A 24,607-nucleotide genomic window follows, 5' to 3' on the forward strand; every position below is an offset into this window, starting at 1 on the left:
AGGTCAGCAAGATCTCTTAGTAGTGAACATGAAGCAGTTTTCACTGACTTATTTTGCTCCTAGCATAGAATACAAATCATTATACCGACTACATGAGTATTCATATTTTTAGTGTTTGCGCTTTGAATTTCATACACAGTGGTAAAGAAAATGAACTTGATAATGTGTCTGAAAATTCCTCCTGTAACATTTGGAAATAGCATATGTATTATTTATTTGATTAAAACGGTATGAAATTCTAACAGAAAATCTCTCTTAACAGTCTAGCATGCTTCATGTGTAAGATGGTATATATTGCTGAAGGATTACTAATTTGTTCCCAGGTTACAACAAAAGTTTGGAGAAAACTTTGAATGGTTTAGGCTCATTAAAAATTGGTACAATAGAAAATGTTAATTCATAAGAATCAAAGGATATAAGAAGAGTTTATGTTGTAATATGATATTATGTTCATCTACCCAAAGCTTTATTACCCAAGTCCAGTCATGCTTTAAATTTGCTTATTCTTTGAATAAAATGCTCTTTAATGAATACAGAATGAGTTAACTCTATGTTACTGACTCTGAAAAACAAATTATTGGTATGACATCCAAAGCAGCCTTCTCTCTATTGGTGTCCTGTCCACTCCTCTTTCCTCCAAAGTTTTACACTTTTATTACTAATGAAGAAGCATCATATTGTTACTAGTGCATCAAAAACAACAGACCACAGGCTTTGGGCTGTCCAATTCAATCCATTCATCTTTCTCACTCTTCCTGTTTTTTGATAAATTATGGGTGAAGCATGTACTTTGATTTAAGAGACATTTGCCCTGGATTCAGGTATGACAAGTGGTCACAGTAGTTTCAAACTGAATGTTTTGTTTTGAACGTAGTTCCAGATACACTCAAGAAGGAAAGCACCACTCTTAGTATTAAAACACCACCGAAAGTCCTGTAAAATGCAGGCATGATGAATCAATCTTCTCATTAAATCTTTTTAATAAAAACATTCCATTTTCTGAGTAACACCCTGTTCTATAGGTTTAAATCAATAAAGTGATAATAGTAGACAGGAAAGTGATTGCTACATTAGGAAGACACTAACCTGCTTCCCGCAGTGGAGCTGTAGGATTGTGAACTCTCAGAACCGTGCTGCTTTTCAGATTAGTTTTGCCTTCTAAAATAATATTTCATTGGAAAACTTTAAAAAATGATCATGACAGACAGAAGGAAAAAGTATTTACATAGCTTGACCTCTTTAAGTAATCGCTGAATACAATAGAAAAAAATGAGTTTTATTTCATGGAATCCTTCACTATTAACAGCCTCTAAGACCACTCCACCTATTCCCTTGATAATTATCTTTGGAGTCTTTATTAACCTCCATCTGTCATCTTACATCTGTGTGTGTGTGTGTGTGTGTGTGTGTAATATTTAGGGAGTCATGGATTGGATATAGGATACTTTGTATTCTAAACTTGATTTTGGAACTTACTTGGTGTTTAACCTTTAAGAAATCACTTAAACGCTTTGAAATTTGCTGGTGTTAAAAATAGATACCATCTTGGGGGCTTCCCTTGTGGCGCAGTGGTTGAGAGTCCGCCTGCCGATGCAGGGAACACGGGTTCGTGCCCCGGTCCGGGAAGATCCCACATGCTGCGGAGCGGCTGGGCCCGTGAGCCAGCGCGTCCGGAGCCTGTGCTCCGCAACAGGAGAGGCCACAACAGTGAGAGGCCCACGCACAGGGAAAAAAAAAAAAAAAAGATACCATCTTATCTTATGGGATAGTTATAAAGATAACACAAATTTAAGTTACTTCACTTAGATTTTTATTTATTTTATTTTACTTTTTAAAATAACAATTCTCAAAAGGCTACAAGAAGTAGAGGTAATAGTATAGTGTATTCCACAAATCAGTCACCTAGCTTCAATAATTCTCGATGTATGAAAGTTTTATTTCTTAAATACCCCACCCCCCACTTCTAGTCTATGGATGATTTTGAACCAAATCTTAGCCATTAAAATATTCTATCTGTATTTTAGTATGTAACCCTAAATGATAGGAAATTATATTTTGTTTTTCAGTTTTTATAAACAAAATAATCTTATTGTATCTTAAGAATAATACTTCTTTAATTCATCAAATTACCCAGTCAAAATGTTTGCAATTTTTTGGGAGAATCAATAGAATCTAATTGAGTTTTAATTTACATAAGATAAAGTCACTAAATATAAGTATACAGTTTGATAACTTTTGAAAAATGTATAGGATCATATAATTACCATCACAATCAAGATATATAGCACATTTCTATTACTCCACAATTTTTCCTCATGCATTTTTACTGTCTGGGGCATCTGATAGGTACATGTTTAATTTTTAAGAAACAGTTAAAGAGTTTTCCAAAGTGATTGTATCATCTTACTGTACTGCAAGCATTATATGAGAGTTCTAGTCTCACCAACATTGGAGTGAATATTAGTGTCTCTTTGTGGTTTTAATTAGCATTTTGCTGTACTAATAATGTTGAGCCTCTTTTCATGTTGTTACTAGACACATGTCTATTTTCTTTGTGAAATAGTTGTAAATAGTAAAATCATCTTTTACTGATTTTTATGTACTTGGATTTTTTGCCATCTTATGAAGTCCTGGGTTTAAAAATTTACTTTGGGTTCAAGTACTTTGCCTGATAAATTCAATGTGTATATTTTCTCCGAGTCTGTGGTTTGCCTTTTTCTTTTTTTAATCATGTATTTGAAGGGAAAAATGTTTTAATTATGAAGAATTTGAATTTATCAATTATTTCTTTTATGGTTCACGCTTTTGCATTTATCTAAGAAATTTTTGCCCATCTCAAGATCAAAATGATTTTGCTCTGTTTTCTTCCAGAAGTTTTATAATTTAAGGGGAAACAATTCAGATTTTCACCACTGAGTGTTAAGATGCCTTGTAAGTTGTTCATTGATATCCTTAATCAGTTTGAGGAAATTACCTTCTATTTCTAATTTGCTAATTGTTTTATCATGAATGGGTGTTGATTTTTGTCAAATTACATGTTAATTACTTTTTGAATATGAAAGCAACCTGGTGTTTGTGAGAAGAACCATACTTGATCATCATGTATCGTTGTTTTAACATGAAGTTACATTTGAATTACTACTTTTTTTCTGTTTAAAATATTTTCATTGGTCTCCGTAAGAAATATTGATCTGTAATTTTTTTTTTCTTCTTATATTGTTTTTGTTAGATTTAGGTGTAGGGTTATTCTAGTCTCATGAAATGAGCTGGAAAGTGTTTCTTCCTCCTTTATTTTCTGAGAAAGTTTGTGTAGGTGTTTTTTCTTTCATGATTCTATGAAAGAATTCACCATTGGAATGATCTGGGCCTGGAAGTCTTCCTCCCTCCCTCTCTCCCTCCTTCCCTCCTTCCTTCCTTCTTTCTTTCCTTTTTGTACATACACACTCACATACATGTATATATCCATTACGCCAACTTGGTTTCTTAAAAAGGCCACACTTTCCTCATGGAATTAACTTTGTATTTTTGTCAAAAATGATGTAAATATAATGAATAGGCTATTTTGGGTTCCTTTCATTTCCATATAAATTTTAGAATCAGTTTGAGATTTTTCAACCAATGCCCTTGCTGGGATTTTGATTGGGATTTCACTATATTTATAGATAAATTATGGGAGAATTGATATCTTAATAGTAATGAATTTTATGATTGATATGTATGGTATATTTTGACTTACTTAGGTCTTCTTTAATTCTCTCATTAATGTTTGTCAGTTTTCAGTGTACAGGTCTTGTACATATTTTGTTAAATATATTTTAAGTATTTCACATTATTATGTAATTATTTTAACTTTTTATTTTTGAAATAATTTCAGACCTACACAAAATTAAAAAATAATATAGAGTTCCCTTACACCCTTCACCAATAATAAAATTATTACTATAACACAATTATGATTGATATAAAACTATTAATTGATATACAGGTCTTTTGCACATTTCTTCAGTTGTAACACTAAAGTCTATTTTCTAAACCAGTTTCCAATCCTGGAATACACATTGCAATTGGATGTTATGTTTCCTTATTTGCCTTTAATCTGAGACATTGCCCTAGTTTTAGTTTGGCTTTTTAAGAAAATATTTTTGATGGGTACTATTCTGTTTTCCTTAGAATATCCCTCAATTTTTATTTGTCTGTTATTTCTTCATGGCTAAATTCTGGTTAAAATTTTTGGGAGAGAAACAGTAATAGTGATATTGTCCCCTTTCTATAGTATTATATCAAGATGAACATCATATTGATATGTCCTATTAATGGTGATGTTTTCTTTATCATCACTTGGTTTGATCACTTGGTTAAAGTGACAGACATCTAATTTCACTTTAAAGTTACTTTTTTTTTCCCTTATGAAGTTAATAAGTAGCTGGTGGAAATAAATAGTCTTTGAATTTTTATTTATTTATTTATTTATTTTTGCTGTGTTGGGTCTTCGTTTCTGTGCGAGGGCTTTCTCTAGTTGTGGCAAGCGGGGGCCACTCTTCATCGCGGTGCGCGGGCCTCTCACTATCGCGGCCTCTCTTGTTGCGGAGCACAGGCTCCAGACGCACATGCTCAGTAGTTGTGGCTCTTGGGCCTAGTTGCTCCGCGGCATGTGGGATCCTCCCAGACCAGGGCTCGAACCCGTGTCCCCTGCATTAGCAGGCAGATTCTCAACCACTGCGCCACCAGGGAAGCCCTAATCTTTGAATTTTAACATTTGCTTGTGTATCACTTAGCCATCAATCTATGATCCCCATCCTCCCATTCCTAGGCAACCATGAATCCACTTACTGTCTCTGTAGATTTGTCTATTCTGGATATCTACTATATATAGAATACAATATGTGGTCCTTTATGATTAGCTCCTTTTACTTAACATTTTCAAGGTTGTTATAGCATGCATCAGTACTTCATTTCTTTTCATTGCTGAAGAATATTCCATTGTATGGATGTACCACATTTTATTTATCCATTAATCATTCCTCTGTTGCTGGACGTTTGGGTTATTTCTACTTTTTGGCTGTTATGAATAGTGTTGCAGTGAATATTTATGAATATTCATGTGCAAATTTTCATTTCTCTATACCAATAGTGGACTTGATGTATCACATAGAAACTATGTTTAACAATTTGTGGTATTGTTAGACTGTGTTTTGTAAAACTATGTTTAACAATTTGTAGTATTGTTAGACTGCTTTCTATAGTGGTTGCACCATTTTATATTCTCAAAACTAGTGTATGAGGGTTCATTTCTCTACATCCTTGCCGAGAATTGTTATTATTTGTCTTTTGTTTATAAAAATCTGAATAGGTTTGAGGTAATATCTCGCTGTGGTTTTGATTTGCATTTCCCTGAAGGCCAACCAATTCATTCTTTCATTCAACAGATATCATTAAGTGTCTAGTATGTGCCAGATGCTGATCTAAGTGCTTAACATTCATCAGTGAACAAAACAGGTAAAGATACCCACTTTCAGGAAGCTTATGTTCCAGTAGGAGAAGACAGATAATAAGCAGTAAACCTAGTAAGTACAGAGTAGAGTAGCATAAAGGAATTGAATGTGACATAGTAGAGGAATACAGGTTGTAGCTGGAAACTCAAGATAAACCTCCCTCATTGAAAAAGTGTTATTTGAGCTAATTCTTGAAGGGATGAGCTAGGTGGCCATATGGATGTTTTGGAGGCAGAGTCAGGCGTAGAGAACAGCCAATGTGAAGACTTTGTGTGCTTGGTATATGTGAGACATAATCAAGAGACCATTGTGGCCAGAATAGAGAGAACAAGTGAGCATGGAAGAGATTAGTAGCTGATAATTCCAGAGAGGTAACTGGGCACCAGGTCATATAGGGCACTATACACCATTTCAACGACTTTGGAGGATCTTGAAAAAGATTAACAGACACACTGACCTCCAGATATAAGAAGGCTGTTACATTTACTCACTTTGTTTTTACATTGGTATTATTTTTAAATTTTTGTTTTGAATTTCTGCTTCATCTAATAGCCTCCTATTGAATAAAATGAATTTTATTGGGACACATTTTTAAAGCATATTTCTCAATTTGAGGGATTATAGGAATTCAGATTTAACAACCGTGCAAGACTTTTTGCAATTCTAAAAATAAACAGCATTAGAAAAAATATCACTCAAGAAACTGATGACAGTGTTTGCTTCTAAGGAAAAAGATGTGAGGTTGGAAGTTGGAGGTGGGAAGGAGTGTGTGCATAATTTTTGTGATTGTTAAAAATAAGTTGAATTCACTTTGTATGTAAATTATACTCTAGTTAATTTGATTGAAATAGAAAACAATATGCATAATTAAGGAAGGTGTGTATATGAAAGTATACAAAGTCATGCAGCTAGATCCTACAGTAGTTTTTGCTGAGTTTTAGGTTTTTTTTTTAAGTATGTCTTTTAATTTGATTAATCAAGAAGAATTTTAGGATGACATTGCCACATATTTATGAAAATTCAAATGCATTTTAATAACTCACCTTTCCATCATTACATATACATTTATAAATATGCCCATATTTATTAAAGTGACCCTGGAGTAGCCTGTGGCTATGTGTGTAACATTTAAAAGGTACAGCATATCAATAATATAATAATATTTTATATTATGATTTTATATACATACAATTTTTATATTATATAAATAAAATGGTTAAGTAAACATTTTCGATATAACCTTCCATCACAAATCTTTTGTCACTTGTCAGAGCGATATTTAACAAATCAAATGAGGTTTGGTTTTTTGTTTTGTTTGTTTTGGCTAGTAATCATAAGAATGTTCAGAACAGCATGAACATCCCTCTCCCTACATACACAATAAAATCTTTTATTTCCAGAATTGTAAATCTTGCACCTGCTCAGTGTTAACTCCATCACTTGCAGTTCCAATACTGAAGGTGATAGGAGTTTCAAGATGGCCAGTGTCCATGTCATATGACTTACTTAATTAAAATCACTGCTTTTCAATTTTACCTCAAAATTAATAGGTAGGCATAATAATATTTGTAACCCTTAGTAGAACTTCCTAGATGACATGGGAGAAAAAAAACAGAACTCAAGAATTTTGTCAAAGCAGACATTAATTTTACCTCTAAGCATAGGTTTAATGACATGGTAATCTCAGAAGTTGCAAAAGCATTAAATTTACAAATGGAAATCTATTCTAAAAGTTTAGAGAATAGTTTTTAGAATAGTTTGTAACATTTTAAAAAATAAAAATAAAACTCAAAGTGTATTTAAGGTTCTAAACCCACCTTTACAAACCTATTTAAATCCTACTGCATTCATGCAAAAATAATTATAGCTAACATTTATGAAAGCTTACTATGTAATCATGCTAGTATTTTCTGAATATCATTTAACATTTTCTGAAATTCTATGATAAATATTAATTCCGCTTTTGTCATTTTAAAGATGAGGAAAGAGAGGCCCGGAGAAGTGAAATAATAAGCCCCAGGTCACACAATAAGAGGACGTGCTAGACATGATTGCAAATATTCTAACTCCAAAGTCTAGGCTCATAGTCCTAGGCTAACCTTTCTTTTTAAATGTAGTAAGAGTTAAGTTAATCTGTTTCTGGCCTTTCCCTTGACAGTTGTATTCACATAATCACATACACTGAAAAACAAATATTCATGCATACAAACAATCATCCTTTCATGCAGGACAATTTTTTAACTTCTTACAATGTAGCATTTAAAGTAATACTTAATTTTTTTTGATATTCAGTAAATCCTAATTAAAAAAATTAAGACTGGTAATTCAGTATGGCTTGGACATAGGAGGTGTTTTTTTTTTTGTTTTTTTTTTGTGGTACGTGGGCCTCTCCCTGCTGTGGCCTCTCCCGTTGCGGAGCACAGGCTCCGGACACGCAGGCTCAGCGGCCATGGCTCATGGGCCCAGCCTCTCCGTGGCATGTGGGATCTTCCCAGACCGGGGCATGAACCCGTGTCCCCTGCATCAGCAGGCGGACTCTCAACCACTGTGCCACCAGGGAAGCCCATATAGGAGGTTTTGACTTAACATATTACTTTGACTAGCTCTTCACTTTTTCTACTAAAATATTAAAAAGGAGGGCTGTATTTAGACAATGGCCTAGAGAGTAACAGTATTGAAATATTTGTCAAAGGCATGAATGTGATCCTGAGATTATGTTTACCATTCTTCAGTAAAACATAAATGTTGGTAATACAATTTTATAAAGAAAAAAGTTTATTTTTCTTTACATAAGCAAATAAAGTACAAAGTTGAGTTCTAAGTTCATGTAAATGTACATTAAAAAAAAGAAGAGGAAGAAATAACCACAAACACAGGGAAAGAAATAAACACAAACACAGGGGGAAATGTTTTTTTAATCACTCATTTATTTATTGATTTGATCAATAAATAATCATTGAAGGCTTCCCTGGTGGCTCAGTGGTTGGGAGTCTGCCTGCCAGTGCAGGGGACACGGGTTTGTGCCCTGGTCCGGGAGAATCCCACATGCTGCAGAGCAACTAAGCCCATGCACCACAGCTACTAAGCCTGTACTCTGGAGCCCGTGGGCCACAACTACTGAGCCCGCGTGCCACAACTGCTGAAGCCCGCATGCCTAGAGCCCGTGCTCTGCAACGGGAGAGGCCGCCGCAGTGGGAGGCCTGTGCACCTCAGCAAGGAGTGGCCCCTGCTCCTGCAGCTGGAGAGAGACCAAGCGCAGCAACGAAGACCTAACACAGCCAAAAATAAATAAATAAAATAAATAAATGTTAAAATCATTGAATGTTAAATGTTCTATTGTATTTATCTATGGATAAAAATCTATTTATCTATGGAAAAAATACAAGCTCTTGGGCTTCCCTGATGGCGCAGTGGTTGGGAGTCCGCCTGCTGATGCGGGGGACGTGGGTTCGTGCCCCGGTCCGGGAGGATCCCACATGCCGCGGAGCGGCTGGGCCCGTGAGCCGTGGTCACTGGGCCTGCGCATCCGGAGCCTGTGCTCCGCAGCGGGAGAGGCCACAACGGTGAGAGGCCCGCGTACCGCAAAAAAACAAACAAACAAACAAAAACAAAATACAAGCTCTTATGATATCCTCTGATGAGTGTTATAATGAATGTGTATAGAAACTGTCTGGATACGCAGAAGAAGAAGCCATTTTGCTTTGGGAAGCTGGGAAGGGGTTCCCAAAGGAAGTCACCCTTGAATTGGGTCTCACAATGAATGGTTTTGGAAGGAATTCAAAGCAGAAGGCGCTAACTGAAAAATATATTTAGTTTTTTTTTTTAACGTTTACTCTTTATTGATACAAATCAGCTCATGAATCTCAAACTGTCTAAATATATCTAAATCAGAATTTTGGATAAGCTATAACTTTAATAACTATAATCAAATGTGAAGCCAAGACAATCATAATGTTAGAAACTTGCTCAAATTCCATTCAGGAGTGGCTCTAACACTTCAGGAATATCACAGTTTTTCTTCTCATTAGTTTTCTGTGTGACCTAAGGGAATATATTATCCATCCTCTTTCTTTGGGAAAGGAGCTGAGTCATTACCTTTTATTATCCTGTTTTACAGATTAAGAGTCTGAGTCCCAAGAAGCCAAAAAGCTATCCAGGAAAAATAATGAGTCTCAGAATAGGGTTCTTTCTACTACTTCTCTAATGCATATCTACAGATATTTTCTCCATCCTCCTCCATGTTCTCTTCCCCCTGAAGGTTTACCTGTGTGGTCAAATGGCTTCCTTGTCCTCTGGCCTTTGGTTGAGTGTGATCAACAGAGAGATCAGAAAGAGAGAGTGTGAAATCAAAGTAATTCATTCTCTAATCTCTCTCAGAAGGGTCTGCTTCTCTAACAAAGGCTGGTAACTCCTCTCACACAATAGGCAGTCTTTTAGATGACTGCTGTGAATGTTGTTCTTTTCAAATTTCGTTGGACACTAATGACATTTAGATATTTTATATTTGTTCTGCAAACTCACTCAGGCAAGTTAAATATAGCCATCTATTCTTTTTTTTTTTTTTTAAACATCTTTATTGGAGCATAATTGCTTTACAATGGTATGTTAGTTTCAGCTTCACAACAAAATGAATCAGTTATATATATACATATGTTCCCATATCTCTTCCCGCTTGCGTCACCCTCCCTCCCACCCTCCCTATCCCACCCCTCCAGGCGGTCACACAGCACCGAGCTGATCTCCCTGTGCTATGCGGCTGCTTCCCACTAGCTATCTACCTTACGTTTGGTAGTGTATACATGTCCATGCCTCTTTATTGCTTTGTCACCGTTTACCCTTCCCCCTCCCCATAGCCTCAAGTCCATTCTCTAGTAAGTCTGTGTCTTTATTCCTGTTTCACCCCTAGGTTTTTCATGACATTTTTTTTTTTCTTAAATTCCATATATATGTGTTAGCATACGGTATTTGTCTCTCTCTTTCTGACTTACTTCACTCTGTATGACAGACTCTAGGTCTATCCACCTCATTACAAATAGCTCAATTTCGTCTCTTTTTATGGCTGAGTAATACTCCATTGTATATATGTGCCACATCTTCTTTATCCATTCATCCGATGATGGACACTTAGGTTGTTTCCATCTCTGGGCTATTGTAAATAGAGCTGCAATGAACATTTTGGTACATGATTCTTTTTGAATTATGGTTTTCTCAGGGTATATGCCCAGTAGTGGGATTGCTGGGTCATATGGTAGTTCTATTTGTAGCTTTTTAAGGAACCTCCATACTGTTCTCCACAGTGGCTGTATCAATTTACATTCCCACCAACAGTGTAAGAGGGTTCCCTTTTCTCCACACCCTCTCCAGCATTTATTGTTTCTAGATTTTTTGATGATGGCCATTCTGACTGGTGTGAGATGATATCTCATTGTAGTTTTGATTTGCATTTCTCTAATGATTAGTGATGTTGAGCATTCTTTCATGTGTTTGTTGGCACTCTGTATATCTTCTTTGGAGAAATGTCTATTTAGGTCTTCTGCCCATTTTTGGATTGGGTTGTTTGTTCTTTTGTTATTAAGCTGCATGAGCTGCTTATAAATTTTGGAGATTAATCCTTTGTCAGTTGCTTCATTTGCAAATATTTTCTCCCATTCTGAGGGTTGTCTTTTGGTCTTCTTTATGGTTTCCTTTGCTGCGCAAAAGCTTTTAAGTTTCATTAGGTCCCATTTGTTTACTTTTGTTTTTATTTCCATTTCTCTAGGAGGTGGGTCAAAAAGGATCTTGCTGTGATTTATGTCATAGAGTGTTCTGCCTATGTTTTCCTCTAAGAGTTTGATAGTTTCTGGCCTTACATTTAGGTCTTTAATCCATTTTGAGCTTATTTTTGTGTATGGTGTTAGGGAGTGATCTAATCTCATACTTTTACATGTAGCTGTCCAGTTTTCCCAGCACCACTTATTGAATAGGCTGTCCTTTCTCCACTGTACATTTCTGCCTCCTTTGTCAAAGATAAGGTGACCATATGTGCGTGGGTTTATCTCTGGGCTTTCTATCCTGTTCCATTGATCTATATTTCTGTTTTTGTGCCAGTACCATACTGTCTTGATTACTGTAGCTTTGTAGTATAGTCTGAAGTCAGGAAGCCTGATTCCTCCAGCTCCATTTTTTGTTCTCAAAATTGCTTTGGCTATTCGGGGTCTTTTGTGTTTCCATACAAATTGCGAGATTTTTTGTTCTAGTTCTGTGAAAAATGCCAGTGGTAGTTTCATAGGGATTGCATTGAATCTGTAGATTGCTTTGGGTAGTAGAGTCATTTTCACAATGTTGATTCTTCCGATCCAAGAACATGGTATATCTCTCCATCTATTTGTATCATTTTTAATTTCTTTCATCAGTGTCTTATAATTTTCTGCATACAGGTCTTTTGTCTCCTTAGGTAGGTTTATTCCGAGATATTTTATTCTTTTTGTTGCAATGGTAAATGGGAGTGTTTTCTTGATTTCACTTTCAGATTTTTCATCCTTAGTGTATAGGAATGCCAGAGATTTCTGTGCATTAATTTTGTATCCTGCTACTTTACCAAATTCATTGATTAGCTCTAGTAGTTTTCTCGTAGCATCTTTAGGGTTCTGTATGTATAGTATCATGTCATCTGCAAACAGTGACAGCTTTACTTCTTCTTTTCCGATTTGGATTCCTTTTATTTCCTTTTCTTCTCTGATTGCTGTGGCTAAAACTTCCAAAACTATGTTGAATAAGAGTGGTGAGAGTGGGCAACCTTGTCTTGTTCCTGATCTTAGTGGAAATGCTTTCAGTTTTTCACCATTGAGGACGATGTTGGCTGTGGGTTTGTCATATATGGCCTTTATTATGTTGAGGAAAGTTCCCTCTATGCCTACTTTCTGCAGGGTTTTTATCATAAATGGGTGTTGAATTTTGTCAAAAGCTTTCTCTGCATCTATTGAGATGATCATATGGTTTTTCTCCTTCAATTTGTTAATATGGTGTATCACGTTGATTGATTTGCGTATATTGAAGAATCCTTGCATTCCTGGAATAAACCCCACTTGATCATGGTGTATGATCCGTTTAATGTGCTGTTGGATTCTGTTTGCTAGTATTTTGTTGAGGATCTTTGCATCTATGTTCATCAGTGATATTGGCCTGTAGTTTTCTTTCTTTGTGACATCCTTGTCTGGTTTTGGTATCAGGGTGATGGTGGCCTCGTAGAATGAGTTGGGGAGTGTTCCTCCCTCTGCTATATTTTGGAAGAGTCTGAGAAGGATAGGTGATAGCTCTTCTCTAAATGTTTGATAGAATTCGCCTGTGAAGCCATCTGGTCCTGGGCTTTTGCTTGTTGGAAGATTTTTAATCACAGTTTCAATTTCAGTGCTTGTGATTGGTCTGTTCATATTTTCTATTTCTTCCTGATTCAGTCTTGGCAGGTTGTGCCTTTCTAAGAATTTGTCCATTTCTTCCAGGTTGTCCATTTTATTGGCATAGAGTTGCTTGTAGTAATCTCTCATGATCTTTTGTATTTCTGCAGTGTCAGTCGTTACTTCTCCTTTTTCATTTCTAATTCTATTGATTTGAGTCTTCTCCCTTTTTTTCTTGATGAGTCTGGCTAATGGTTTATCAATTTTGTTTATCCTTTCAAAGAACCAGCTTTTAGTTTTATTGATCTTTGCTATCGTTTCCTTCATTTCTTTTTCATTTATTTCTGATCTGATTTTTATGATTTCTTTCCTCCTGCTAACTTTGGGGTTTTTTTGTTCTTCTTTCTCTAATTGCTTTAGGTGCAAGGTTAGGTTGTTTATTCGAGATGTTTCCTGTTTCTTAAGGTAAGATTGTATTGCTATAAACTTCCCTCTTAGAACTGCTTTTGCTGCATCCCATAGATTTTGAGTCGTCGTGTCTCCATTGTCATTTGTTTCTAGGTACTTTTTGATTTCCCCTTTGATTTCTTCAGTGATCACTTCGTTATTAAGTAGTGTATTGTTTAGCCTCCATGTGTTTGTATTTTTTACAGATCTTCTCCTGTGATTGATATCGAGTCTCATAGCGTTGTGGTCGGAAAAGATACTTGATACAATTTCAATTTTCTTAAATTTACCAAGGCTTGATTTGTGACCCAAGATATGATCTATCCTGGAGAATGTTCCATGAGCACTTGAGAAAAATGTGTATTCTGTTGTTTTTGGATGGAATGTCCTATAAATATCAATTAACTCCATCTCATTTAATGTATCATTTAAAGCTTGTGTTTCCTTATTTATTTTCATTTTGGATGATCTGTCCATCGGTGAAAGTGGGGTGTTAAAGTCCCCTACTATGAATGTGTTACTGTCGATTTCCCCTTTTATGGTTGTCAGTATTTGCCTTATGTATTGAGGTGCACCTATGTTGGGTGCATAAATATTTACAATTGTTATATCTTCCTCTTGGATCGATCCCTTGATCATTATGTAGTGTCCTTCTTTGTCTCTTCTAATAGTCTTTGTTTTAAAGTCTATTTTGTCTGATATGAGAATTGCTACTCCAGCTTTCTTTTGGTTTCCATTTGCATGAAATACCTTTTTCCATCCCCTTACTTTCAGTCTGTATGTGTCTCTAGGTCTGAAGTGGGTCTCTTGTAGACAGCAAATATATGGGTCTTGTTTTTGTATCCATTCAGCCAATCTGTGTCTTTTGGTGGGAGCATTTAGTCCATTTACATTTAAGGTAATTATCGATATGTGTGTTCCCATTCCCATTTTCTTAATTGTTTTGGGTTTGTTATTGTAGGTCTTTTCCTTCTTTTGTGTTTCTTGCCTAGAGAAGTTCCTTTAGCAGTTGTTGTAGAGCTGGTTTGGTGGTGCTGAACTCTCTCAGCTTTTGCTTGTCTCTAAAGGTTTTAATTTCTCCATCAAATCTGAATGAGATCCTTGCTGGGTAGAGTAATCTTGGTTGCAGGTTTTTCTCCTTCAACACTTTCAATATGTCCTGCCACTCCCTTCTGGCTTGCAGAGTTTCTGCTGAGAGATCAGCTGTTAACCTTATGGGGATTCCCTTGTGTGTTATTTGTTGTTTTTCCCTAGCTGCTTTTAATATGTTTTCTTTGTATTTAATTTTTGACAGTTTGATTAATATGTGTCTTGGCGTATTTCTCCTTGGATTTATCCTGTATGGGACTCTCTGTGCTTCCTGGACTTGATTAACTATTTCCTTTCCCATATTAGGGAAGTTTTCAACTATAATCTCTTCAAATATTTTCTCAGTCCCTTTCTTTTTCTCTTCTTCTTCTGGAACACCTATAATTCGAATGTTGGTACGTTTAATGTTGTCCCAGAGGTCTCTGAGACTGTCCTCAGTTCTTTTCATTCTTTTTTCTTTATTCTGCTCTGCAGTAGTTATTTCCACTATTTTATCTTCCAGGTCACTTATCCGTTCTTCTGCCTCAGTTATTCTGCTATTGATCCCATCTAGAGTACTTTTAATTTCATTTATTGTGTTGTTCATCGTTGCTTGTTTCATCTTTAGTTCTTCTAGGTCCTTGTTAACTGATTCTTGCATTTTGTCCATTCTATTGTCCATTCTATCTCCAAGATTTCGGATCAACCTTACTATCATTATTCTGAATTCTTTTTCAGGTAGACTGCCTATTTCCTCTTCATTTGTTAGGTCTGATGGGTTTTTATCTTGCTCCTTCATCTGCGGTGTGTTTTTCTGTCTTTTCATTTTGCTTATCTTACTGTGTTTGGGGTCTCCTTTTTTGCAGGCTGAAGGTTCGTAGTTCCTGTTGTTTTTTGTGTCTGTCCCCAGTGGCTAAGGTTGGTTCAGTGGGTTGTGTAGGCTTCCTGGTGGAGGGTACTAGTGCCTGTGTTCTGGTGGATGAGGCTAGATCTTGTCTTTCTGGTGGGCAGGTCCACGTCTGGTGGTGTGTTTTGGGGTGTCTGTAGACTTATTATGATTTTGGGCCGCCTCTCTGCTAATGGGTGGGGTTGTGTTCCTGTCTTGCTAGTTGTTTGGCATAGGATGTCCAGCACTGTAGCTTGCTGGTCGTTGAGTGAAGCTGGGTGCTGGCGTTGAGATGGAGATCTCTCAGAAATTTTTGCTGTTTGATATTATGTGCAGCTGGGAGGTCTCTTGTGGATCAGTGTCCTGAAGTTGGCTCTCCCACCTCAGAGGCACAGCACTGACTCCTGGGTGCAGCACCAAGAGCCTTTCATCCACAGGGCTCCTTAATTTGGGATGATTGGTTGTCTATTCAGGTATTCCACAGATGCAGGGTATATCAAGTTGATTGTGGAGCTTTAATCCGCTGCTTCTGAGGCTGCTGGGAGAGATTTCCCTTTCTCTCCTTTGTTCTCACAGCTCCCAGGGGCTCAGCTTTGGATTTAGCCCCGCCTGTGCGTGTAGGTCGCCGGAGGGCGTCTGTTCTTTGCTCAGACAGGACGGGGTTAAAGGAGCCGCTGATTCGGAGGCTCTGGCTCACTCAGGCCCGGGGGTAGGGAGGGGCACGGAGTGTGGGGCGGGCCTGCGAGACGTTGCAGCCTGAGGCGCGCCTGTGCGTTCTCCCGGGGGAGTTGTCCCTGGATCCCGGGACCCTGGCAGTGGCGGGCTGCACAGGCTCCCCAGAAGGGCATGTGGCTAGTGACCTGTGTTCGCACACAGGCCTCCCGGTGGCGGGAGCAGCGGCCCTAGCGTCTCATGTCTGTCTCTGGGCTCCGCACTTTTAGCCGCGGCTCCCGCCCGTCCCTGGAGCTCTCTCAAGCAGCGTTCTTAATCCCCTCTCCTCGTGCACCAGGAAACAAAGAGGGACGTAAAAGTCTCTTGCCTCTTCGGCAGTTCCAGACTTCTCCCCGGACTCTCTCCCGGCCAGCCGCGGTGCACTAACGCCCTGCAGGCTGTGTTCACGCCGCCAACCTCAGTCCTCTCCCGGCGCTCCGACAAAAGCCGGAGCCTCAGCTCCCAGTCCCGCCCGCCCCGGCGGGCGAGCAGACAAGCCTCTCGGCTGGCGAGTTCCGGTCGCCCCGATCCTCTGCGCTGGAATCTGTCCGCTTTGCCCTCCGCACCCCTGTTGCTGTGCTCTCCTCCGCGGCTCCCAAGCTCCCCCACTCCGCCTCCCGAAGCCTCCACCCGCGAAGGGGCTTCCTAGTGTGTGGACACTTTTCCTCCTTCACAGCTCTCTCCCGCTGGTGCAGGACCCGTCCCTATCCTTTTGTCTCTGTTTAGTTTTTTCTTTTGCCCTACCCAGGTATGTGGGGGGTTTCTTGCCTTTTGGGAGGTCTGAGGTCTTCTGCCAGCGTTCAGTAGATGCTCTGTAGGAGTTGTTCCACGCGTAGATGTATTTCTGGTGTATCTGTCGCCATCTATTCTTAAGTTAAATATTTCTCAGTTTTAAGTTGCTGATTTACCACATCACCATTCTCTCCCAGGCTAAAGCAACTGCAATTGTTTCTCTGCAATCTGTAACACTTTGTCATGCCTGGCCATGGCAGGGGCCAAGTTGTCATTTCTCATAATGATCATTTATGATCTTGTCAGTGAGGCAATCAGCTGGGGTGTTTGGGAAGCTTCTTGTTTACTTGGCTTTTAAATTGTTTGGTTTAACATCTAGCATCTGGGTGTTGGAAATATGGTCTGGCTTATAAAACTGAATGTTTTTATTCCTTGATTAGTTGCCGCGCTTCTACCAATAAAGCTCCGGTGAAGTTTCAAGATAGGAAAGGCATATTTTTAGTGACTAAATTCCCTGACATATAACTTCAAGTCAATTGAAGTTGAAGTTGTGGATTACCAATTTAATTGTCCATCTATGAGGATACATGTGAGATTACGTGACTTTGTCAAGAAATGCATTATCTGAATGAACATGACTATTTTGAAACATGAACCTATTTATAGGTTCAAGGTTAAAGTGCCTGAAAATTATGCCATAATGGTATATTATTACCACATAACATGGTAGAGTGTAATTTACGAGGACAAAGCTTTTGCATTGTAAATAAAGATGCTGATTAGGCTTGCAAGGTACAGTATTTATGAAATTATGATAAAAATGTTTAATTGGGAGATGAGAAAGTGTAATTTAGTGTATTTCACTTCTCTTTTCCTCATTGAACTCTAACCAGTGAAATGTCTAAAGTCAGCTCAATTCTTAGTGGAACCTATTGTACCCTATGAAAGTAACATGCTTAATTATAGACTGAGTTTAATGTTGCTTTTTTCCCTTTTCTGTGTGTCAACAGAAGTAAAGAAGTAAACTACTAAGTTCAATCTGTATTAAAATTTATAAAAGTTGCTATATACCAAATGACTTTTGGTAACAACATAGAAAAACTTTCATTGTCATAAGAATGACTATTCCTTATCCATAAAAAAACAACTATTTTTATTTATGTTTAACTAACATAATTTATTTTTCATTCTTAGTGATTTAGCAGTGTTTACTGAATGTCTATTTTGTTCACATAAAATATACTGAATAGAAAAGGGGATCAAAGAGATTACTACTACTCCTAACTTGAAGGAGCATAGATGTAATAATAAGGACAGCACGTACACATCTGCTAATATCAAAGAGTTTCTCCTGTCTCTTTAACCAAGGCAAATTTTATATATAAAATTTAATTCAAATCTTAGTTGCTTTGGGTCTGAAATAGCCTCAAAGCATTGAGTAAATCTGTGACCTTGGGCTGATTACATAAGCTTGTTAAGCTGCAATCCTCATCAATAAAAGGTGGATTGGAATAGTATCTACCATATAGGGTAGAATGAGATTAAATTTGGTATGATACATATACATCCTGTATGTTGTAAGCATTCATGAGGTGTTAGCTCTTATTATTTACTAAAACAATGGTAAAATGACAATTGGATGAATGAATGAGTGACGAAAACCCCTGTGGGTTCTGCTAGAAAGGGAAATAGAGAGTCCTTAGTTTGTAAATACTCCCCTAATATTTGTATTCTTCACCTTTCTTGCTCAAAATATCATAAGTATTATCCTCTGTCTGGAAAAATGCAGTTGATCTTAACTGGTGTCCCTGAAACTCTTTTTGTTCTTATCTGATCTAATCTCTACACCAGAGGCAAAATAATCTTTACTAACGAATAATGACCTTAAAGTGCTTAAATTTTTTTTTTAAATTTACCATTACTTTCAGAACAGAACTCAGACTCACAACCTTGGCCTATAGGAAGGAAGGTCCTACATATTTGCCCTTCTGGCCGTTCTCACCAGGCTCATCATGGGATCCTCTCCCCAGATGTCTGAGTGTTAATAATGCTCACTTAACCTTTGCTCCTTTTCCCAGCATTTCATGTTCCCCCTTCCTCTTGCCTTTTGCACCATGTATTCCCTCTGCCAAAAGCTTCTCCTTCTCTTTCCCATCCTATCGCCTATTCATCCTTCCTTTTCTCAGGAAAATCTTCCCAGAAAGCACAGTATAGAAGTTATTTTCTTAACAAGCAATCTTTATTATGTTGATTCAAAAGAATAGTTACTGAAATTTAAAGCAGATATAAATCTTAAAGCCTGGCTCTTCAAAAAGGAAAAAGTAAAACTGTCTTAATCAGCTCTGGCTGCTCTAACGAAATACCATACACTGGGTGGATTAAACAATAGACATTTATTTCTCAGGGTTCCAGGCTGAGAAATCTGAGATCAGCATGCCAGCACATTTGGGCTCAAGTGACAGACCTCTTTCTGGCTTGCAGTAGCTTCTTTCTTGCTGTGTATCCTCACATGAAGGAGAACAAGAGAGATCTTTTCCTCTTCATATAAGGACACTAATCCCATCACAGGGACCTCACCCTCATGACCTCATCTAAACTTAATTACCTCCCAAATGTTCCACCTACAAGTATCACATGGTGGGTTAAGATTTCAACATATGAATTTTGGGGAGACACAAACATTCAGTCCATAACATTGTTACAGGTGATCTTTTATACTCATGAAATATTGACTAGGGAATAACATGTTATTTCCAAAGAAATACAAATGAGGAATATTAAACTCGGACACTTAGCATTAGTATTAAACTCATACACTTAGCATTAGTTTTCCCCATGCTCGTGTGTGTGTGTGTGTGTGTGTGTGTGTGTGTGTGTGTGTGTGTGTTTGAAAGGGTGGAGGTTGCAGCAACATGACCTGCACTTAGATTAGTAAAATTGTTCTAAGAATAGGAGAACATATGGAAAAATTATCTTGTCCCTCTGTAATATAAGATGTTCTAATGTATTACAGATCAAGAAAGACATCTTTTTCCCCTCTTTAAAGAGGTTGAAGATTTTAAAATTGATTTTACTTATATCTCAAGAAACTTTGGAGTGCTCATGTGCCTGTCAATTTGTAAAGAAAAAAGTAAATATATATTCTTTAATCCAAAATGATAAGTAATTAGATCTGTGTGGTAAGATTATTATTTATTTAACATTATTATTATTTATTTTCTTTTGTACTTTTCTCTATTTTATAATTCTTGTTTTTTAAAGTGAGCTCCCAAACAGCAGCATCAACAACACCTGGAAGTTTGTTAGAAATGAAGAATCTGAGGTTCCACCCCTAACCTAGTAAATCAGAATATGAATTTTAACAAATCTCAAAGTGAATTGCATGTACATTAAAACTTGAGAAATATTGCTCTATAGAACAGAAAATACTTATATATTCAGAATAAAAATGAAGTAATTGTTTTTATAAGAGGGTAATTACCAGTTAATTCAGAATGACTGAGGAAAAATTTGGGAAATCAGGAAGATGACATTGCTAATTACCTCATAATAATTTAGAATTTGATATAGGATGGGGTAAAGAGAGGGGACTATTTTTTTTTTAAACTACCACATTCCAAAGATTATCTGTTTTCTCCAAACCACATCAATTTTAGTAGTCAGTAAATGATTTAATCTTAGAATGTATTAATTCCTAAGAAGGCAACATGTGGCGCCAGGAAGGGTATTTTCCAAATATTTGTTTCTTCGTGACCATTCCCATGCAATCATCATTCCTGTGAAAATTCCTTTTTTATTTATTTTTTCTGATTACAGGGAAAAGTAATGTAACTAGGTCTCTGCTTGGCATATTTAATATTCCAAGGCAAATAATCAAATTGATTTATTTCTATAAAAATATTACTATTGAGGTTTCTAAATTTGATTTTTATACAAAAATAATTATTTTATAACAGATCTGGAGGCAAAAATCACAAAAATTAATATCAAACTTATCTCTGACAGCTAAATTAAATAAATACAAACATATATGTATATATACATATGGATATGTATAAATATAAGATGTTCAAAATATTTCTATATATATCCTTATAACAGCCCTGTGAAGTTGTTGAAGCAGGTTTTAATCAGCCCCATCTTACAGATGAGCAAACTAAAATAAAAAAAAAAAGTGAAACATCTTCCCCAAATCTACTCTGCTCAAGAATGACCATGCTGCCATTTGAATGTAGGCCTTCTGAGCCCTTCCCATTATACCACAATGTTTTCTAAAATGGAGATAACTGAGTAAATTCTATAGTTCTGAATTGGATGTTGATTATCAAGCCCTCCTGATTAGGATGTTGATAAGGCAAAAAGCCCATTTCTTTATTCTAGGTATGCCACGATGTCTCTATTCATGTAATTTGTCCACAGTAGGGAGGCAAAGCTTTCTTCTAAATGAAACCAAACAAAATAAAATAAACTACATCAATGCCTTTAAAGCTGTTTGTTGTAGTTCTTGCTGCCTTAGAGGCAAAATCTTGTAGATTTCTTCGCTTCTCTAAGGCTTAAGGTCCTTTTTTTCCTCTCTTCTTTTGTATGTTTACTGTTCGATTCCTAAAATTATTTCTCATCTCTTTGCTACAAGAGAAAATTCATGTTAGTTTCTCTCTTCTAGAAATCTGAGCATTTCATTCAACTAACAAGGGTGTGCTCACATTTAAACCATCCCTCTGTTCCTTCACTAATTTGCTAAAGAATTCAGAGGAACTATTTGGATAGGTCACCTATGGATTAGATTTAGAAGCAAAAGCAAAGTAAAATGACTAGACAGTAAAAACATCTATTTTCTGATGTATCCTGTCCTTCCAAATGTAGTTGCAGTCCCATATATTTACCTAATGTTACTTCTGAAAATATTTTAAAGAAATTTTTGGCCTTTATTTAAAAAAAATTATTTAGATCTGATTGACATGCACTAAAATGTAAATATTTAAAGTTTAAAAGTCTTCACACACACACACACACACACACACACACACACACACACACAAACACCCATATTATCTGTGAGTCCACCATCACATCAAGATAATGAGCATATCAATGACCCCAACACATTTCTTCATTTGCCTTTTTAATCCTTCTTTTTCCACCCTACTGCTTCCCACTCTGTCCACAGGAAACACTGGTTTTTTTTTTGTCACTACAGATTAGTTTGCATTTTGTAGAAGTTTATATGAATGGTATGATATACCTGTGCTCCCTTTTGTCTGGCTTCTTTCACTCAGCATAATTATTTTGAAATTTATCCACAGTGTTACATACATCAATAATTCATCCTTTTTTTTTTTTTCTCAGTAGTATTACATTGAATGTGTTAAGGAAAAAATATCCGTGACTCCTGTTAAAATGATAAAGGGGACTTTATTCAGGACTATCAGGATAGGTATATAGAGACAACTGCAGTGGGGTTTTGCAGTAGAGGAGAGGGATTGAGGTCAACTCTAAATACAAGGGAAAGTAGAAATTTATAGCCAGGGAGTGAATGGGCTGTGAGTGGATGGATAATTACTAAGAGGAAATATCAGAGGTAAGGGACAGCCCCAGCTTTAAGATGAGCAAACTAAAATTCAAAAAAAAAGTGAAACATCTTCCCCAAATGCACTAAACTGACCTAACAAGATTCTTGGTGAAGGCAAGCCTAGGTGATCGATCAGACTTTGATCCTCAATCTGAATGCTTTTTATTTTTGTTTTCTTGCCTAATTATACTGGCTAGAAATTCTAGGACAATGTTGGGTAGAAGTAGTAAGAATGATTTTTCCTGTCTCATTCCTAGTTTTATTTCTATTCATATTTTTAGTCTGAGTTTCTATCAGGAATGCATATTAGATCCAACCAATAAATTCTCTGTACTGAGACCTTCATATGAGTTTTCTTATTTTGTGTGTTATACTGATAGGATTTTAAAATGTTAAATAACTCTGTATTCCTTGGATAAAACTCACTTCATCATTATGTGTTTTTCATTTTATTGATATCAAAGAGCCATCTTTTAGTTTCATTGATTTTCCTCTGATTTTTTCCTGTTTTCTATTTCCTTGCTTTCTCTTCTGATTTTTATTTTGTTTTCCTTTATTTTGGATTTAACTTACATTTTCTCTTCTACTTTCTTAAGGTGGAAACTGAAGTCACAGATTTGCGACTTTTCATCTCTTTTTCCATAGTAGTTTAGTGGTAAAATTTTACATATTACCATTAAAATTCTTGAGCATTCTTTTGGGAAACAGTTAAGCTACCTGGAAAGAGTTTGATCCTTTCAGGATTTGCTGTTAAGGTTTGAGAGACTGGAGTAGAACAGAGTTTAGGGTTAATTATTCCCCGCTGCTGAGCCAAGATCCTTCCAAGTACTCTACTCAGAGTCCCATGAATTACAAAGATTTTAAGTCTGGTTGGCATTAACAAGTGTGATTCTTGGACCCATGTAAATTTTGGAAACTCTTCTCTGTAATCCTTTTGCATGACTCTTTCACCAGCTTGCAGTAACTGTCTCACATACTGTGCTTAATACTCCAGGAGGACCCTGTGCAGATATCCAGAGTTCTCTCTCTGTTGCCTTCTTCTCTCCAACACTCTGCCTTGTGAGAGCTAACCATATTACCCTCCCGTAACTCTCAGCTATATCCACTCAGAGAGTTCCCTGGACTCTGTTGGGTTTCTTTGCACTGCGTTGCTACCTGGCATCTGTCTCAGGCTATAAACTGTGGAGGTTATGGGACTCACTTGGTTTATTTCCTGTTACTCAGGAATCACTGTCCTTCCTTACCTGATATCCAATGTGTTGAAAAGCCTCCTTTTTTATTTTTCTATATATATATATATATATATATATATATATATATATATATATATATATATATTTTTTTTTTTAGTTGTTTTATTGAGAAGGATAATCTACACCCTTTTACTTCATCTTGGTCTGAGTGAAACTTTTTGGTCTTTGCTTTTAAACTTTTATTGCCAATACATGTATATCTGGTTAACTTATTCATGTTGTAAGCTTCCTAAAGGAATAACCTGGATCAGTTGAACTTTATATTCTGTATATAGTTCTGAGAGCTTAGTGTTTACTGTATATCTAAAGATTTCTTAATAATGATAAATAAATGTTTAGTACTAATAGTCTCATATTGTTGTAATGATGATTTTGGTTTATAATGCTAAATAGACACAGCTGCTTAAACAAACTGAATGATTATTAAATAGAAATATACTGCAAAATATTAAGTAAACATTGCAAAAACTAAGGATGGTTAAGACATTTAAAATAAACTATAAACACATTATGATAATACATTTAGTGAAATGTATTTTTATCTGATTATTTCAATAATCAGAAATAATCTTAATCTCTTTTCTTTTGAGCAAAAACAGATGAGGATATCTTCATTTAAAAAAATATGATATTTTACTTTATTCCAGGTGATTGTCAAGTCTGGGCCAGGGGCTTTTCTCAGTTTGGCTGTTTATGACAATTATATCTTCTGGTCAGACTGGGGAAGAAGAGCTATCCTGCGTTCCAACAAGTACACGGGAGGAGATACAAAAATTCTTCGTTCTGATATTCCACATCAACCAATGGGTATCATAGCTGTTGCCAATGACACCAATAGCTGTAAGTTACAATATTTATTTGTAAGTTACAAATATATTTCTCAATTATATAATCTCTCAAAAAATGTATTTATGTTTTTAGTAATACTTAGTTGTATTTTGTTTTCTTACTGTTTCTGGGGCTAGTGTTCAGGCTTTGACTATCTAATATATTGAAATTATCTGAAAGTTTTATGGAAAATTTTGTAGTTCTTAATTTACCACCAGAGGAACAATTCATTTTTAATTATTTGCTTC

General features: G+C 36.4%; 1 protein-coding gene across 1 annotated transcript in view; it reads left to right on the forward strand.

Annotated features, from left to right (window-relative positions):
* The window catches only part of LRP1B (LDL receptor related protein 1B), a gene marked incomplete at its 3' end in the record, with an annotated part of 1,802,496 nt that overhangs the window by 1,487,834 nt on the left and 290,055 nt on the right, over positions 1–24,607 (forward strand). The window contains exon 44 of the mRNA XM_082657914.1: positions 24,179–24,371. Coding sequence (XP_082514040.1) covers positions 24,179–24,371 — 193 coding nt within the window. The remainder of the gene's footprint in view (positions 1–24,178; positions 24,372–24,607) is intronic.

This window comes from Grampus griseus (genome assembly GCF_964374135.1).
Source record: "Grampus griseus genome assembly, chromosome: 7".
Lineage (NCBI taxonomy): Eukaryota > Metazoa > Chordata > Mammalia > Artiodactyla > Delphinidae > Grampus > Grampus griseus.